General features: G+C 35.4%; 1 protein-coding gene across 2 annotated transcripts in view; it reads left to right on the top strand.

The window, feature by feature from the left end:
• Positions 1-15,045, top strand: part of PHF14 (PHD finger protein 14) — a 199,113-nt gene that overhangs the window by 45,363 nt on the left and 138,705 nt on the right. For both annotated transcript variants that reach the window (XM_025380069.1, XM_025380071.1), the window contains exons 6-7: positions 2,712-2,823; positions 8,146-8,283. In XM_025380069.1, the coding sequence (XP_025235854.1) occupies positions 2,712-2,823; positions 8,146-8,283 (250 nt within the window). The remainder of the gene's footprint in view (positions 1-2,711; positions 2,824-8,145; positions 8,284-15,045) is intronic.

The raw sequence follows: 15,045 nt of genomic DNA, 5'->3' as shown, positions 1-15,045 counted from the left end.
CATGATGTTGGCTCACTGCAACCTCTCCTTCCTAGGCTCAAGTGATCCTCCCACTGAAGCCTCCCGAGTAGCTCAGGTTATAGGTAGCGCCACCACACCTGGCTAATGTTTGTATTTTTCTGTAGAGATGAGGTTTCATCCTGTTGCCCAGGCTGGTCTTGAACTCCTGGGCTCAAGTAGTCTTCCCACCTCAGCCTCCCAAAGTGTTAGGATTACTGTACCTGGCCATTTTTTTCTTTTTTTCTTGAGAGAAGGTCTGGCTTCGTCAACCTGACTGGAGTGCAGTGGCATGATCTCGGCTCATTGTGAATTCCTGCCTCCTAGGCTCAAGAAATCATCCTACTTCAGCCTCCCAAGTAGCTGGGACTACAGGGGCATGCCACGACACCTGGCTAAATTTTGTATTTTTTGTAGCAATGGAGTTTCACCATGTTGCCCAGGCTGGTCTCAAACTCCTGAGCTTAAGTGATCCTGCTACCTCTGCCTCTCAAAGTGCTGGGATTACAGGCATGAGCCACTGTGCCCTACCACTTCTTTCTTTTTTTTCCTTTAAAATTCTAGACTTAGTAAGTCTTAGTTCTGTCCCTTGCTAGCCTTGTTATATTTGAAAATCAGTTAATCTTTCTGAAACCAGTTCTTCATATGTAAATGAACAACCTCCCACTCAACAGAAGCTTTTAGGCTTTTTTTTCCTTGTACTTAACATTTCTTGAGTGAAGACAGTGAGCCACACTCTGCTGTAAGCACTTCACATACATCTTTATAATTTCCAAACTACCTTTATGGTGCTCTGTACCTAGTAGACACTTACAATTGATTACTGGATGAAGGAATGAAAATAACATACTTGACGTGAATTTGTTTTACGTGCTGTAAAGACATTACTGATACAGAGTACTTTAAATTCCAATTTTATTGATTAATATAGTTTTCATTCTTAAATGAGTCTTTTGAGAAGTATCATTCTACTTAGTCTGCTTTATTAAAATATATGAGTTTAAAATAATCTGTTAATAGTTTGTGCTAGGATGACAGTTCCAACTCTTATTTTTTGGTGGTTTTATGTGATGCTTATTTCCTGTTCCTTTCCCCAGTCAACATCTGTCATAATAGCTCCAAGCAAAATTAATGGTAAAGTAACAAGGAAGATTTTTTTTTTGATTTGCAGATTTGTCTTAATTACAAAGTTATAAATTATGTGCATCCAAACAAATGAACAAGAAACTATTTACAGCTGGTATTAAAAGGGACCATACTTGTCTCGGCCATGATTTTCATTGACTTTGATAGGTATTTTAATGAGGACTCAAGTTGGTATCCTCACGAGTGGTTGGGAGAAATGATATACTTGTGTGCCAGTCACATTGAAGTGGCAGTTTAAATCTGTAGTACTTGTGTACTACATTTTAAGAAGGTCAGTATGAAGCAAGCAGCCAGCTGTTAGGTTTATCAAAGATAAACTTCTACAGAGTATAGCGACATTTAATCCATCAGTGGAGCATGAAAAAACTGAACAAATTAAATTGAGAAAACAGCTGCTTGTTGAAGATGTGTATCTTTATATTGAACTCCACAGGATGCATTTGGGAGGTTGGATTAAAATATTCTATCAAGAAAATCTCAAAACCTTGGATTTTTTTCCCCAATAAAAAAGATAATTTTTAAAAAGATTTGGAACTGTTTTTCCCAGTGCCTCTAGAGAATAATTTTTGATCTTAGTCCTTTAAAACTCATAATGCACCACAAAAACCAGAACCATGTAGCATGCATAGCCTCTTAAGTTGTGATAAAGCAGAATTTGTTGTTAATATATTCACAGGGTTAATAGAGATTTGTTCCTGTGACCCTCTTTCTTACAAAAGTGATGAGATCTACTATTTAAATTTCAAAGTCAGTGATCCCACTGTTTGTTTTGTTTTAAGCAAGCAGAAAGAGTGCCTAATATATTAAAAATGGTTCAGAGCAGTTTTTTAAAAATGAAATTAGAAACAACTGCAATTTTTTCCAGTGTACTGAAACTCTGAGCATTCTTTGTTTAGTCTTATGGCATTATTCAAACTTTTAACAAATATTTATATTTGGGGCATTTAAATTTTAGTATATAGGTTGTATGGTAAACAGATAAGATGAATGAAAATGTGAATTGCTTATTCTGTACCTTTTCCTAGCAGTTTTAACCTGGAAAGGAAGTTAAACTGTATACAAAAATTGTAAAATATGTCCTTAAATATTATTACCCCAGCAGCTTTTGGAAAAGAGTAACAAGAAAGAGAAATTTTACTTAATTACTGCAGAGTAACTTCACAGTTATTAAATTAGTATTCTTAATTCTCAAAGGGCTTAAAATAATGAATGTGACTACCTTTCCTTGCATATGAAAATGTTTTGTTTCATTTGAATAGTAGTTTTATGCAAATATTTAAGAATAGATGAGTACAAAGTGCAGTGAGTGAATTTTAAGTGAAAGGCAATTATAGTTGTTAGCTCTCAGTTTTGTCTAAGCTGCTGGAAAAGTAATTTCACTCCCTTTTTTTGTAACTGTTATTCTGTAGGTGTTTCATATTTTTTAATGATGTGCCTGAGATTGGGGGACATTTGATTACAGAATTCTCTTGGTAGTATTTTGAGATGGCAGGTGTTTTATATGTTTGTTTTGTGTGTGGGAATTTTATTAAAAGATTTGATAGCAAAATCATATCTTCTTTCCTTAGATGGGTTCATATTGTTTGTGCCCTGTATGTTCCTGGCGTAGCCTTTGGAGATATTGACAAATTACGACCAGTAACACTAACGGAAATGAACTATTCCAAATATGGTGCCAAGGTGAGACATAAAGTATTTTTGATAGCTTGAAAGAGAAAGGTTTTACTTGTTAGTTTACATGACTTTTTATTTGTGTTATGTTGACTGCAGAAATGCTTACTAGGAATCATCCTATTTAGCACTGAATCATTTATTATTGAGTAGTTTTCCCAGAAAGCCAATAATGTATACATTCTATACATTCTCAATTTAGAATAACATAGGAGGCAAAATGATAATTGATACTACTACCATTTCCCTGGCACTGTTCACAATGCCTAATACATAGACCAAAACCTTATTTACAATTAGTTGGATCAAATATAAGCCTAATTTCTGACTTTACTTTTGAAGTGGAATTTGTCAAAATTATGAAAAAGAATATTAGAAATGATCTTTGATGCTGTTATTGTGATTGTTTTGGGGTGCTGTTAACATGCCATTAACATAGATGGTGAACTTAATTGATATATGCTGTTAACATAGATGGTGAACTTAATTGATATATGTTATGTGTGTTCTGACTGCTTCACCAACCTGGTGTTCCCCTATCTTTCTCCCTGACTTGGGGCCTCTCTGTTTCGCTGAGACACAGTGATACTGAAATTTGGCCTATTAGGGCTGGGTGCGGTGGCTCAGGCCTGTTATCCCAGCACTTTGGGAGGCCAAGGTGGGCAGATAATACTTGAGGTTAGAAGTTCGAGACCAGCCTGGCCAACATGGTGAAACCTTGTCTCTACTAAAAATACAAAAATTAGCTGGGCGTGGTGGCCTGTGCCTGTAATCCTAGCCACTCAGGAGGTTGAGGCAGGAGAATCGCTTGAACCCAGGAGGCAGAGGTTGCAGTGAGCTGAGATTGCGTCATGGCACTCCAGCCTGGGTGACAGAGTGAGACTCCCTCTCAAAAAAAAAGAAAAAGCAATTTTGCCAATTAGTAATTCTACATTGGCCTCTAAGTTTTCAAGTGAAAGGAAGAGTCATACATCTGTCACTTTAAATTAAAAGCTAGAAATGATTAAGCTTAGTGAGGAAGGCATGTCGAAAGCCTAGGTAGGCCAAAAGCTGGGCCTCTTCTGCCAAATAGCCAATATGTCAGTGCAAAGGAAAAGTTCCTGAAGGAAATTAAAAGTGCTACTCCAGCAAACACATGAATGATAAGAAAGTGAAACAGCTGTATTGCTGATAATGGAGAAAATTTTAATAGTCTGGATAGATCATAGCAGCCACAACATTCCCTTAGGCCAAAACCTTATCCAGAGCATGACCCTAACTGTTCAATATTGTGAAGGCTGAGAGAGGTGAGGAAGCTGCAGAAGAAAAGTTGGAAGGTAGCAGAGGTTGGTTCATGAGGTTTAAGGAAAGAAGCTATCTCCGTAATATAAGACGTGAAGAAGATGCAGCAGGTACTGATGGAGAAGCTGCAGCAAGTTATTCAGAAGATTTAGCTAAGACAAATGATGAAGACTCATACATTCAACAAAGATTTTCAATGTAGGTGAAACAGTCTTCTATTGGAAGAAGATGCCATCTAGGACTTCCCATAGCTAGAGAGGAGAAGTCACTATCTGGCTTCTAAAGGCAGGCTGTCTCTCTTGTTTAGAGACTTAACAGAGCTGGTGACTTTAAGTTGAAGCCAGCGCTCCTGTACTATTGTGAAAATCCTAGAGCCCTTAAGAATTATGATAAGTCTGTTCTGCCTATGCTTTGTAAATGGAACAACAAAGCCCGTACACAGCACATCTGTGTACAGCATGGTTTACTGGATATTTTAAACCCCTTGTTGGGACTTACTGCTCAGAAAAAAGCTTCCTTTCAAAAGATTACTGCTCATTAGAGCTCTGATGAAGTACAAGGAGATTAATGTGTTTTCCTGCCTGCTGTCACAACAGCCATTCTGAAGCCCACGGATCAAGGAGTCATTTTGACTTTGAAGTCTTATTATTTAAGAAATATATTTCATAAGGCTATAGCTTCCATACATAGTGATTCCTCCAATGGATCTAGGCAAAGTAAATTGAAAACCTAGAAAGGAGTCACTTTTCTAGATGTCATTAAGAATATTTATGATTCATGGGAGGAGGTCAAAATATCCATATTAACAGGAGTTTGGAAGAAGTTGATTGCAGCCTTTATAGATAACTTTGAGGGGGTTGAAAACTTCAGTGGAGGAAGTCACTGCTGATGTGGCAGAAATAGCAAGAGAAGTAGAATTAGAAGTGTAGCCAGAGGTGACTGAATTGCTGAGATCTCATGATAAAATTTGAACAGATGAGGAGTTACTTCTCATGGATGAGTGAAGAAAGTGGTTTCTTGAGTTGGAATCTACTCCTGGTTAAGATGCTGTGAACGTTGTTAAAATTACGACAAAGGACTTAGGATATTACATAAACTTGATTGATTAAGCAGCAAGAGGATTTGAGAGGATTGACTCCAATTTTGAAGAAAGTTCTACCATGGGTAAAATGCCGTCAAACAGCATCACATGCCACAGAGACATCTTTCATAAAAGGAAGAATGAATCTATGCAGCAAACTTCATTGTTTTATTTTAAGAAATTGCCAGGCCATGTGTGGTGGCTCACGCCTGTAATCCCGACAATTTGGGAGGCCGAGTTGGGTGGGTCACCTGAGGTGAGGAGTTCGAGACCAGCCTGGCCACATGGCAAACCCTGTATCTACTAAAAATACAAAAATTAGCTGAGCGTGGTGGCACGTGCCTGTAACCCCAGCTACTCAGGAGGCTGAGGCAGGAGAATCACTTGAACCCAGGAGGCGGAGGTTGCAGTGAGCCGAGATTACGCCACTGCATACTCCAGCCTGGGTGACAGAGCGAGACTCCATCTTAAAAAAAAAAAAAAAAAAGAAAAGAGAAATTGCCACAGCCACTCCAACTTTCAGCAACCACCCCATCAGTCAGTGGCCATCCACATCAAAGCAGCATCTTTCACCAGTAAAAAGATTATGACTTGCTGAAGGCTCAAGTGATCATTAGCATTTTTTAGCAATAAAGTATTTTTAAATTAATGTATATACATTTTAGAAATACATAATGTTATTATACATATAATGGACTACAGGTAGTGTAAACTTAACCTGAAAATGCGTGGAGAAACTAAAAAATTTTTGTGATTTATTTTATTGTGATACTTTATTGAAGTGGTTTGGAGCTGAACTTGCATTATCTCTGATGTATGCTTGTAAATTTAACAGAGGTTATTTGAGACAGATTTTTCTCAAGTTGCCCAGTAAATTAACAGATATATTTATTGGGCAGTACTTACAACTAGAAAAGGCTCAGAGATGTCCACTTTAATAGTGTGAGCAGTGGGTTTTTATTTTCTGAATGTGGAACTAAAGTAAGGAAATTACTTAATTGGCTACAGCTGTGTTGTTTTTCTATATGCGTATGATTTAGTAGAAGGTGTCCAGTTACATTATCTAATGTCTAGTTGGCTGTTGTGGTTAGTTGAAGCTTGTTTTTTGATTTTTTTGTTTTGATTTGTTTTTAAATGTGATTTATTACAAGGAATTTTTCTAAATTAAATTTCACCTTGTGTGAGATTCCATATACAGAAACAGGTACAGGCTAATTTCCTGTTGCTTATTTTGCTTTAAGAAAATATCACTGGGAAACTGAGTTGAAAATTAGGTACTCTCTGGCTCCTCTGCAAAATCACATACAATGTTGTGAGTTATGACTGGGACAGCCTTCTAGACCACATTGTCTACTCATTTTCCAATCTGAATTATGTTCTCCTTCTGTGTTCTCAGTTGCTTAGTTCACTAGCATTTTAAATGATTTAGGCAATTGAGGAAGATTCTGTTTTCTTTGATAGATTGTTTTATAATATAAAAAGGCTGTCAGGAATATTTTCCTTATATTCATTCTGAAATCCCTTGCTCAATTTCAGCATATTACATGAAATTACCCAGAGAATTATCCTAAACAATATGTCTCTGTTCACAGTGTTGACATCCTTTAAATAATTTAATTTCTCTTTATCTCTCTCTCTCAGTCTCATGGTTAGATTGCTATTTGCCAATATATTATACCATTTATGTTCTACTGTTATTAACTAGGCAGTAGAATGTCAGGATTTGACTATTGAAATTTTAACATTTTCCTTGTATTTGTTTCCTTCTTATGTAGTTCACTTTTAATACTTATATTAAACAATTCTTTAATTGTCCACTGTCAGTCTTTCATAATTTAACGTCTTTTTCTTTTATGAAGATTTCTTTTACCAGAGTAGTTTAAACTTTTAGACTAGCTATTCCCCCTCCACCCGCCTTTTTTTAAGAGATAAAGGAATAAAAAAAATAAATCTGAAAGGATTTGGGGTAATTTCAACAGTTCATACTTTGGTTTTATTACTTTTAGTTGTCTTAAAGAAATTTAAAACATGCATGATTTCTAGGTTGTAATGCCTAGATTTTTTGTTGGATTTTCTCTGATCTCTTGTGTCCTTTTCCAAGCAATTTTATATTGTTTAAGAATTAGTACAGCTTAATGGTGGGCTTTAAAGTAAGATTGTCCTGGTTTGAAGCCTTATATTTACTTTCCTTGTTATTTTTGGCAAGCAGATTTCTTAACATGTCTTTAATTTCCTCGTGTAAAATGGGAATAGTTATAGTAGCTCTTCTTCATAGTAGTTGTGTTTAATGATTACATATATTTATACATAGAGTCCTTGACTTATGGTGGGTTTGCATCCTGATAAATCCGTTGTAAGTTTAAAATATTTTAAGTTGAAATTAATTTAATACACCTAACCTACTGAGCATAGCTTAGTGTTGCCTACCTTAAATATGCTTGGAACACTTACATTAGCCTACACTTGAACACAATCATCTGACAAAAAACTTTATTTTATAATAAAATGTTAACTATGTCGTGTAACTTATTGAATACTATACTGAAAATGGAAAACAGAGTGGTTGTATGGGTACTGAAAGTGTGGTTTCTGCTGAGTGTGTATTGCTTTTGCAACATTGTAAAGTTAAAAAATTAGAAGTGGAATTATTGTAAACTGGGTACTGTCTATATATGTAAAGTGTTTAGAATAGTGACTGGCACATAGTAAATCCTCAAATAATTTTAACTATGGTTGTATTATTATTTGTTATTACCATTAAATTAGTTGAATTTTGATTTGAACCATGTAGGTAATTATGTTTTTTCATATAAACTCTTGGCTCACCTACAGTTATTGTTTGTATTGGTACATAATTGGTTCACTATTTGTATTTAACATTTTAAATATTTAATGGATGCTTTGTATGAGAATGCAGTCTTTAGTCTGGAAATGTTTGCTTTGAGAGTTTTTCTGTTTCTTTGTTGTAGGAGTGTAGCTTTTGTGAAGACCCTCGCTTTGCTAGAACTGGAGTTTGCATCAGCTGTGATGCAGGGATGTGCAGAGCCTATTTCCATGTGACCTGTGCTCAGAAGGAAGGTCTGCTTTCAGAGGCAGCAGCGGAAGAGGTAGGTTTATTTAAACCCATAGTTGGTGAATATGTTCACAAGACATCTTTTGACTCTATGTCCTATAACAAGTATAAATAATAAAAGAAATTTGAACATTTATTTTTAAAGTTGTTGCCAGGATCACTGTTCTAAAACGTTAAGAGTAAATCTCTATGAGTTTTGTCAGTCTTAAAGCTAGTCAGACATTTGGAAAACATTAAAATTTTTATAGTGAGATCTGACTGATAAAATGAAAGATAATCCAAGTTGTCTTAAAGCATTAAAATGTCAGCATTTCAGCCCCATGAATTACAGTTTAAAAAAAGGCTTATTTTATACGCGAATCTGAAACTGTATTTGAGTAACCTTGCTCTATTTTTATTTAAGTAAAATCATTACTGTGTCTTCAGTATCTCTGTTACTATCTCTTTACTGTTATTTTTAATTCCATAATATTCCTTTCAGATTTATTGTCTTTACATTAAACAGTAGTTTTCAGTGTTTTGGGGACTCATTAAGATTTGTTCAAGTAGTCTGAGTTTAAAACTATTTTCATTACACTATAAAATGTTATTTACTTTTCTGAACTCTGTTCTTTCATAAGTATTAGTGGAGACTTCCAGAGATTACATACAGTATAACAATAGAACCCACTGAATATGGAAACAATTTTGAGAACCCAGCTACCTTTTTTTATGTCAGCTATCTAGACTAATGTCTAGATATTTGCAAAAATGTAAAACAGTGCCACTCTCCTCACTAAATTTTTGTGTGTATGTGAATTGTATTTATTTTAGTAAAAGTGTATACTTCTGTAATGGGCCCTTTGTTTAAAATAAATTAATGAATATTGCAAAAATTTTTCAGTTTTAATTTTTAATATGGTAACTGTCTGAAATATAACTCACATAAACTCTTTAGGGTCTGCAGTAATTTTTAAGAATGTTAACGAATCGTGAGCAGGTTCAGTTCATTCTTTAAGCTCATGTAGTAAAGACTGTTTATTTAATAATTTTTATTGTATATTCATGATGGCTTTATGGTAATAATCTAAGCCTCTCCTTGTTATGTTTTTTCTTTTATTGAGTAAATTTTGCTTATTGTGCTGAGATTTTATCTTAGTACATTTATTTCATTTCCAGAAAATAAGTAAAGATACTCTGATGAAGAAAATTTGTAGAAAAAAATTTGAAGGATGTATTTTATGAATAAGCAAATCTTATAGGAATTGTATTTTTGATACATGTAGCTGTTTTTGATACATACAGCTGTTCCAGTCTCTTAATTTTAAGAAGTTGTACTTTGATGAAGGCTACTAGATGAACAGTGAGCATCTTCTCAGCCACTAGGTAGCCATAGAGTTATAATTATACAGTGGGGTAGTCTGGATTCCTCATAGCTACAACTCAGGATGGTGGACAAAAGTACAAGAAGGCAATACAGGTAAGACTTAGAGGACCAGATTAAATACTAGGTAAAACTTGGATCAGAGAATCTGTAGGATAAGGTTAGTTGTCTTTTGAGCTTTGCAGTTAGTAGAGTTCTTTTGGAGCCAGTGGAGAGCTTTCTTTTTTACTATGGTACTTTGGATTACTTTGCACAACATCATACGTCATCATTTTTGGCAAGATGGCAGCTAGTTAATTAACAAAAATGTGTGAAGCAGCCACGTTTGGGACAGTGGGGTGTAATATAGTTTATGGGATTTGGAGAGTGCATCTCCTTCTAAAGGCATGCAAATTAAATGAAACTAAACACAATATTAAGCTACATAGTTTACAGTCTGTGGTCTGTACATCTTATCTATAAGCTAATTTGGGGAAATTTACAGGGAAACAGATACATTAGGATGTGAGAATTAGCCCTGAGGCATCTTCCTTGCCTTGCTGTGTCCCTTGATTAATTAGATGGGAGCCCTGGATGTTGGAATAATAAAATACAACTTTTCTCCCTATTCACTGCCTTACTTAGTGTGCTGTTGTTTTGGGGGGAAATGATTTAAAGCATATTTACATATATATGCTCCTGGTTTCTAAATATTTTCTGAATGATGTTCCAAAACCCAGGATATTGCATGAATCAGTATTAATGAAATTTGCATTTGACAGTAATCATTCTGTTAAAATGAAGGTCTTGTCTATTTCTAGATGGTTGTACTTGTGTACATAAGGATTTATGTAATGTAATAGCATTTAAAATTAAGAAACACATTTTAAACTAAAACAGATCTATGTTTGTGAGCATATCTTGCCTTCTATTTCCATTTTATACTCTTTAGACATTCTAGGAAACTTTTTTTAAAGACTGTATCAAATTGGATTTACTACTTTTTTGTGGTGGTTTTATATAGGCTGTTAAAAAAAAGGTTGAAAAATAGAATAAACATATCAGTTTCATCTGATGGCATTGTATACCTTTCTATATTTTTTATGACTTTGTATATAGCCTTCTGACATAATCCTTTATCTTATTGGTGAGAATCCATATGAAATTTCTATTCTCTTTCATCTACTTTGTGAATATTCCAGATTTATTTAGAATAGTCAAAGCATGTTATGACACAACATGCTTTATTAGAAGGATATTTAAAACCCTATTATGACACAACATCTTATTTTAAAAAATGAACTGTAGGGCTGGGTGCAGTGACTCATGCCTGTAATTCCAACACTTTGGGAGGCCAAGGCCAGAGGATTGCTTGAGGCCAGGAGTTTGAGACCAGCTTGGGCAACATAGCAGGACCCCATCTCTACAAAAAAAAAAAAAAAAAAAAAAAAAAAATTAGCTGGATGTGATGGTGCCTGTAGTCTCAGCTACTGGAGAGGCTGAGGTGGGAGGATCACATATACCCGGGAGTTCGAGGCTGCATTGAACTATGTTCTCACCACTGCACTCGGCCTGGGGAACAGAGTGAGACCCTGCCTCTAAAAAATTTAAATAAATAAGTAAAAAAATACTGAGCTATTGCGCAGGCTCAGTTATGCTGACTACAACTTATGTTACTATGTTTTACATTATATAGTCTAAAGTTACTTATAGTCTGAGTAAGCCATATGGTAGTTTCTTCTGTAATTAAGGTATAATTTGCTGCTATTGAACATTGCTGTACTCTGTAGAGTAGAAACTATACATATGTATGTAGAAAATTATATTTGAAACAATATAAAACCGGGTGCGGTGGCACACACCTGTAATCCCAGTACTTTGAAAGGCCAAGCCAAGGAGGATCTCTTGAGGCCAGGATTTTGAGATGAGCCTGGGCAACATAGCAAGACCCCATCTCTACACAAAATGTAAAAATTAGCCAGGTGTGGTGGTGTGTGCCTATAGTCCTAACTGCTCAGGAGGCTGAGGCGGGAGGATTGCAGAGCCCAGAAGTTCAAGATTTCATTCTGTTAGAGCATATATGACTGAGGTGGGATGGACAAGAATATTGATAGTGCATAATTGAGAGGATAAGTGTGATATGCCATTAGGTTATTACTGTATTTAAATGTTTCTTGTTTCAATAAACACATCAGTTTTACTATTAAGATACCAGTAAAGCATATGTATGTTCTTCAAATATACTGTTTTTACAAGTGCCAGGTGGTTCTCCATGTACAAGACTGAAACTGTGTCTTCTTTCAGTTTATGTAACTTTGATCTGCTATGTCAGTTTTACCCAGGGAGCTTTGTTTAAAAAGAAAAAAACAAACAAAAGACAAGATTTTAAGATTCTGGACCAAATCATGCCATCTAGAGGCCCACAAGCTAAACTTAATCCATAGATGGATTTTGTTTGTTAGGAATAGGGTTAAAAAACAAAACCTTGAATTTGAATGCCTTTGGTGGGGGCATTCCAGTATGCCACAGGCTCTGAGTTCTCACAGGCCTCACCATTTACTAACTGCCTCTCATCATTCATTTTTATCTTTATTTCTTTTTTAGCATCTTTTAGGTCTCTTTCACCCATTTATGTTGATTGTTACTGCTTCTCAAGGCATTTGCATTTAAGGCCCTTGCCTCAGATCTGCTGAATCAGAATTTACAGAGTTGGGCTCTAGTAACCTCTATTTAGAAACTTCCTTAAATGAATCTGATGACAGTCAGGTAATGGCTAAGGAAGATGGATCTTACATACTGGACATAGGTCTTGGTTCAGCAACTTAACCTCTCTGGCTTTCAGTTTTCTATCCATAAAATTGATATTAAAATGGTAGAACCTACCTCATGTGGTAGTGGTGAAGGTTAAAGAGATAATAGATACAGAAGCACATGTGCTTATTTCATGGTAGATATTCAGAAACATGTCTTTCCCTTTCCATCTTCCACTGGGAGTAGGATCTTGAAAGCTCCATTTCTCTAAGCAGGTTGAAGGGATATTCCATGTCAACCAATGAATTAATTAGGACACTATTTTGACTGGCTTAACAAAACCAAGTAACAGGTTGCTTAAACGAAGAAGAAGTTGAATTCACTCTAATAAACAATTCTAGACGGATTGGATACTAAGGGGAGTTTGGTTCCAGGGATTAATTCCCTTCTTTCTTCCTGCTTCACCATCCTTTAGTCTGTTGCACTCTCCTACACAGTCAGAGATGGTTTATCACCATCTTGACTGGATTCTTCCTCATTGGAAGTAGCAAAGAGGAGGTTAAGAGTAGGCAGCTTCCTTTCAAGGGCATGGTCTGGGAATTTCATACAACTTATTGGCCAGAACTTAATCACATGGCCACATCTAGCTGTGGGGAGACTGGACCAGATAGTTTCTAGCAGGATAGTCATATGCCCAGTAAAAAACTCATAGGGTTCTAGTACTAATGGGAAGAATGGATATTGTAAGACAGTTAGTAGTTTCTGCCATAGTAAGTATTGAGGTTTTTCTTAGGTCAGAGTCTTGGTCCAAATGCTTAACTCACCTATGCAAGCATGAACCCTATCTCTAATGACTCAATTTCAACCTCATTTACTTTGAAACATTAGAATAATTACCTAGATCTGGGCATTTGGGCTGAGGTTCAGTATAATCTTTATTTCCATTAAACATCTCTTTCACCAAGATTTAGAGCATGTCATGAGAAAGCAGCTGTTTGTATGTGTTAATGTAGTCTCCTAACTAAATTTTTGTATTTTATTTTTAAAGCTATATGAAGAAATGATAAGTAAACCCTGTTTTACTAATGTGGTAACTGAGGCCCAGAGATGTTAAGCAATTTTTTGAAGTCCCATAGCCAGTAAATGGTAGAGCCAAGATTGTATCCAGGTTTTTATGTCTTGAAATTCTGTGATACACATTGCTGTACTGTGACATCTGTAGATACCACACTACAGAACTGCCTCATATGCCTTTTTTTTTTTTTTTTTTAATATTAAGGACACATTAGTTTTTTTTATTCTTTCTATTGTATGTCTGTCCTTGATAGTGTTGTCATTTCTCTTTGGGTTGTGAAACTCTACTTAGAGACTCTTGATATAACTTAGAGAAAAACTAATAGCTTATGTTTACTGTTCCTTTTTGGGACAGACATAAAGAATGAACAGCCTGTTGTTTTGTTAGCAATTACATTGTAAATTACTTTTTTGGACTGCATCTTTACAAGTTGTTTTTGATAGAATAAATCCTCTTTTTTGTACATTACTTTTTCTGAATGAAAATGTGCTGTTAGGCTATGAGAGAGCTGTAATTCCATTTGAGATTTTAGGGAAAGAGTTAAGGGCATAACTTAAATTTTTTTATTGACAGGGCTTGGGATTTCTGAATTCTTTTTTTTTTTTTTTTGAAACAGAGTCTCACTCTGTCACCCAGGCTGGAGTGCAGTGGCGCAATCTCGGTTAATTACAACATCTGCCTCCTGTGTTCAAGCAATTCTTCTACCTCAGCCTCCCGAGTAGCTGAGATTACAGGCACATGCCACTGTGCCTGGCTAATTTTTGTACTTTTAGTAGAGACAGTTTTGCCATGTTGGCCAGGCTAGTCTTAAACTCCCAACCTCATGTGACCTGCTTACCTCTGTCTCCCAAGTGCTGGGATTACAGGCGTGTGCCACTGCACCTGCCCCTTAATTCTATTTTTATCCTCAGTAGAATCTGTCCATTGTTAGTCAGTTAGAAATGCCACACTTATCTTGTTGGCTAGTTGAATATTGTTGTTTTGCAATATTAGTTTATGTGTGAATAACTTTAATATTTAATGATTATTCCTACCTAAGAGTATTAAAATCCTATTTGTTTTAAACAGTGATTAAAAAAAAAAATACAGCCAGCCCTCCATGTCTGTGGATTACACATTCTTAGATTCAACCAACTGCAGATCGAAAATGTTTGGGGAAAAAAAAGCATCATAAAAAAGAATACAAATATAAAACCAATACAGTGTAACAACTATTTGCACATTTACATTTGTGTATTAGGTATTATGAGTAATGTAGAGATTACTTAAAATATGTGGGAGAATGCATGTAAACTAGATGCAAATACCACACCATTTAACATAAGATACTTGAACATCCACAGATTTTGGTTTCCTTGGGGGGTCCTGGAACCAGTCCCCCATGGATATTGAAGGGCTACTATACAAGTACACCCAAATAATACATTATATTTGATTTCAATATCTTTAAACCCACAGGCCCTTTAAAGAAAAAAGTTGTTGGTAATTTGAAGTTGACATACAAGATTAAGTTTCTAAAGAAGTGATTTTTATCATTATAAAAATTATTTTTGTAATTTATTAGACGTAACTAGCACTAGTAGAGTCTTTGAAAAGCAAGTAATATTCTTTTGTGTTAGGTCTTTTAT

Source organism: Theropithecus gelada, chromosome 3, assembly GCF_003255815.1.
Source record: "Theropithecus gelada isolate Dixy chromosome 3, Tgel_1.0, whole genome shotgun sequence".
NCBI lineage: Eukaryota > Metazoa > Chordata > Mammalia > Primates > Cercopithecidae > Theropithecus > Theropithecus gelada.
Note: the sequence above shows the minus strand (reverse complement) of the source record. Positions and strands in the feature narration are given on the sequence as shown.